This window comes from Nicotiana tomentosiformis, chromosome 2 (assembly GCF_000390325.3).
Source record: "Nicotiana tomentosiformis chromosome 2, ASM39032v3, whole genome shotgun sequence".
Taxonomy (NCBI): Eukaryota; Viridiplantae; Streptophyta; class Magnoliopsida; order Solanales; family Solanaceae; genus Nicotiana; species Nicotiana tomentosiformis.
The window spans coordinates 144,093,252-144,098,047 of NC_090813.1; the positions used below are offsets into that span (position 1 = coordinate 144,093,252).

Here is a 4,796-nt window from a genome sequence, read left to right on the forward strand (position 1 = left end):
TTCTGTGGAAGAGCAGTTGAAGAAAACTCCAGCACATATATCAATCATGGATCTATTAATGAGCTCTGAATATCATAAGGATGCCTTGTTGAAGGTACTAAGTGGGGTAAGTATACCAAGTAACACCACTAGTGAGGCATTTACCGTGATAATTTGGAAAATAGTCGAATAAAACATGATCACTTTCATAAGAGACGAACTTCCTGTCGAAGGCGCAAGTCACAACAAGGCTCTTCACATCACTATCAAATGCGGGGACAAAGTGGTGTCCGGGGTGCTGGTCAATGGAGGGTAAGGAGTCAACATTTGTCCGCTCTCCACCCTGCGGGAGTTAGGATTTCATTTGAGGGAAATCAAGGAAAGCCACGTAAGGGTGAGAGCCTTTGATGGTTCACAAAAAGATATTATCGGAGAAATTTATCCAGCTTTGCAAATCAGACCGGTCGATTTTTCGATGTTATTCCAAGTGATGGACATCTCCTCTTCCTACAACTTGCTACTGGGCAGGCCCTAGAAATATACGGCAGGTACCGTACCGTCTATTTTGCACCAATGCATAAAATTTGAGTGGGGATGCCAAGATATCGTGGTTCATGGAGAGTGGGGTCACTCCGCCTATTTGGATTATGTTGTCCCATTCATTAAAAGGATGGATGGAGTTTCCTTCCACGCAGTGGAAATCATGCAGACTACTGGGATGGAGAACACATAACAAAATTTGGGAATGCAGTCACCGTATAGATCCAAGATAGCTATAAGGGAGATGATGAAATTTGGATACAAGCCAGAAACAGGGTTGGGATCCAAGTCTGATGGAATCACAGAGCCAATTGAACATAATGGACAAAAAGGAAGGGCTGGCATAGGATATCAGCCTCTGGAAGGGAAAGCTCGCACCGTTAGCTCCGGAAAAAAGGTTTTTGTGCCAGAGCATGTTGCAAGTCCGGTACAGAGTTCAGTGCCCAAAGATGATAACATCGACGGGATGGGAACGTTGTTCGTGAATATGATTGAAGAATACTGTGAAGGAACTGACATCAAGACACTGACTATCAGGGATGCCGAACTAGGGGAAGAGCTGTAGAATTGGACTGCCAGTCTAACTTTGGTTCGCCAGGAGTCTTGGTAGTATGGAATTGTAAAAGTTCTCTTTTGAAAAGAGCACGGTCAATTGAGGCTTTTACCGTGTTTGTGCCTTTTAATCATTTGCCTCTTGTGAACGCTTAAGACGTTCCCTTTTTGATGAAATAAAAAGAATCATTTTCCTAAATATTGCAACTTTGTTTTACCGCTTTATTTATACTTAGTTTTTCTTTTCAGTAATCAAACCGATAAAAAACCGTGTTCCACAATTATGACACGTAATGAAACCGTTGAGCGGAATGACCCAGATTACAACAAATATGATGAGAGTATGATGCCAGACAATCTCCCGCAGGAGATCAAACAACTGGAGAGTTAGAAAAGGCCCAACCTCGAAGAAATAGAAGTGGTCAATCTTTGAAGTGAAGAAGATGTAAAAGAAACCATAATTAGAATTCACCTAGTACCGAGCAGAAGGAAAAAATGATTGAGCTCGTCCGACAGTACGTCGATGTGTTCACATGGTCCTGTGATGACATGCAGGACTAAGCATCGACATTGTCTCACATAGACTACCCACTGAACCTACCAGACCGCCGGTCAAGTAGAAGCCCAGAAAGTTCAAACATGATTTAGGTCGGAAGATAAAGGAAGAAGTGACCAAACAGATAGAAGCAAATGTAGTAAGGGTCACCAACTATCCAAGTTGGTTGGCAAACATCGTCCCAGTGCCCAAGAAGGACGGAAAGATCAGAACATGTGTGGACTACCGGGATCTCAACAAAGCTAGTCCAAAGGACGGTTTCCCCTGCCAAATATCCACATCCTCATCGATAATTGCGCGAAGCATGAACTGTAGTTGTTTGTGGATTGTTTCGTTGGATACCATCAAATCTTAATGCACGAGGAAGACGTAGAGAAGACAAATTTCATCACACTTTAGGGAGTCTAGTGTTATAGAATAATGCAAATCAGTCTCAAGAACGCCGACGCCACCTACATGAGGGCCATGACGACCCTCTTTTATGATATGATCCATAAGGAGATTGAGGTGTATATGGATGACATCAACATAAAGTCTCAAAAGAGTTCAGAGCACTCGAACGACTTGAGGAAATTGTTCAAACGCCTGCGAAGGTACAGTTTGAAGTTGAACCCATCAAAGTGTGCGTTCGGAGTCCCCATTAGGTAACTATTGGGTTTCATTGTAAGAAGGAAGGGGATAGAACTGGATCCATCAAAATTCAAGGCCATCCAGGAATTACCGCCACCAAAGAGCAAGAAAGATGTCATGAGTTTCCTGGAAAGATTGAATTACATCAGTTGTTTCATAGCCCAGTCTACGGTGGTATGTGAACCCATTTTCAAGCTGCTAAAGAAGGATGCCACCACGAAATGGACGGAGGAATGCTAGAAAGCCTTCGACAGGATTAAAAAGTATCTTTCAAACCCGCTAGTGTTGGTTCCCCCCAACCAAGGAAACCATTATTGCTCTATTTGTCCGTCTTGGACAACGCCTTTGGCCGTGTGTTGGGGCAGCATGATGAAACTGGGAGAAAGGAGCAGGCCCTCTACTACTTAAGCAATAAGTTCACACCATACGAGGCCAAGTATACCTTGATTGAACACACTTGATGTGCTCTGACTTGGATTGATCAGAAGCTAAGACATTACATGTCGGCATACACTATGCATCTGATATCTCGGCTCGACCCGCTCAAGTACATTTTTAGAAACCAATACCTATCGGAAAGCTAGCTAAATGGAAAATTCTCCTCAGAAAATTTGACATTGTGTACATAACTCAGAAGGCCATCAAAGGAAAAGCTTTAGCCGACCACCTCGCCGAGAATCCAGTGAATGGAGATTATGAACCGCTTACCACATATTTCCCCAATGAGAAAGTACTATTTGCCGGGGAGGATATTGCAGAATCATACCCCGGATGGAGAATGTTTTTCGATGGAGCAGCAAATTTCAAAGGAGTCGAGATTGGGGCAGTCCTAATTTCGGAATCTGGACAACACTATCCAGCATCGGCAAAGATAAGATTCCCATGTACCAGTAATATGCGTGAATACGAAGCGTGCATCCTTGGAATCAGAATAGCAGTCGACATGAACATCAAAGAAGTTTTGGTCATAGGAGATTCCGATTTGTTGATACACCAAGTCTAAGGAGAATGGTCCACCAAAAATATCAAGATATTGTCATACCTGCATTGCGTGAAGGAGTTGTGCAAAAGATTCACAAAATTGAGTTCAAGCATGTACCTAGGATTCAGAACAAGTTTGTTGACACCCTTGTAACCCTATCATCTATGATTCAGCATCCAGACAAGAACTACATCGACCCTATCGAGGTAAAGATCAGGGATAAACATGTCTATTGCTTCCATGTAAATGAAGAACCAGATGGTAAACCATGGTACCACGACATCAAGAAATTCCTTGCGACCCAGGAGTACCTAGAGAATGCTACTAATGGTCAAAAGCGAGCCCTCAAGAGGTTGGCAAACCACGTTTTCCTCAAAAGGGAAGTCTTGTACAGGAGGACCCCAGAGCTAGGTTTGCTGAGATGTGTAGACGTCAATGCAGCAACCAGACTGTTGGAAGAAATACATGCAGGGACGTGCGGACCCCACATGAACGGGTTCACATTAACCAAGAAAATTTTAAGAGCCGTATACTTTTGGATGACTATGGAAAGCGATAGTATCCTTTACGTGCAGAAGTATCACCAGTGCCAGATTCACGGAGATTTCATCCAGGTTCCACCAAATAAGTTAAATGTAATGGGTTCACCCTGGCTGTTCGTCGCTCGGGGCATGGACGTGATTGGACCCGTAGAGCCTGCAGTATCAAACGTACATCATTTCATATTGGTAGCTATCGACTATTTCATCAAATGGGTCAAGGCGTCTACTTACAAGGCCGTCACAAAGAAGGTAGTGGCAGATTTTATCTGAAATAACATTGTCTGCAGATTTGGTATACCGGAATCCATCATCACTGACAATGCCGCTAAACTCAACAGTGACCTCATGAGAGAGATCTGCAAAAAGTTCAGAATCTTTTACCGCAATTCCATGGCCTACAGACCACAAATGAGTGGGGCAATTGAGGCAGCCAACAAGAATATCAAGAGGATTCTGCGAAAAATAGTGTATAATCATAGACAATGGCACGAGAAGCTACATTTCGCTTTACTGGGTTATCGGACCACCATGAGGACATCCACTAGGGCAACGCCATACATGTTGGTATACGACACTGAAGTAGTGATACCCGTAGAGGTTGAGATACCGTCCTTAACGAGAAAGGAATGGATGTAGTATGTCATGGCCAGCTATATTAGAACAGGATAGCCAGTGCATTTAACAAAAGAGTGAAGTCTCGTCAATTCACACAGGGGCAGTTGGTTCTGAAGAAAATCTTTTCGCATCAAGAAGAAGCCAAAGGGAAGTTTTCACCAAACTGGCAAGGTCCTTATGTGGTTCACAAAGCCACATAGGGTCTATCAAAGCCACTCTAATCTTGGCAGAAATGGATGGAAGAGTCAACACAAAGCCTATCAATTCAGACGCAATCAAGAGGTACTATGTCTAAAGACAAAGAGAGTTAGTGTTTTTGTATGTAATAAAACTACGTTCAGCCTTACTTCCCACGTAGGGATATGTAAGCAACCCACGTAGGGTTCACTTTCTCCCCCCC

The 4,796-nt window shown here is 43.3% G+C and overlaps 1 protein-coding gene across 1 annotated transcript; it reads left to right on the top strand.

The window, feature by feature from the left end:
• Positions 1 to 3,265: 3,265 nt before the first annotated feature.
• LOC138905779 (uncharacterized) lies at positions 3,266 to 4,051 on the top strand. Its single transcript, XM_070194298.1, has one exon. It carries the CDS (start codon positions 3,266 to 3,268, stop codon positions 4,049 to 4,051), a length of 786 nt encoding a protein of 261 aa, XP_070050399.1.
• Positions 4,052 to 4,796: the final 745 nt, after the last annotated feature.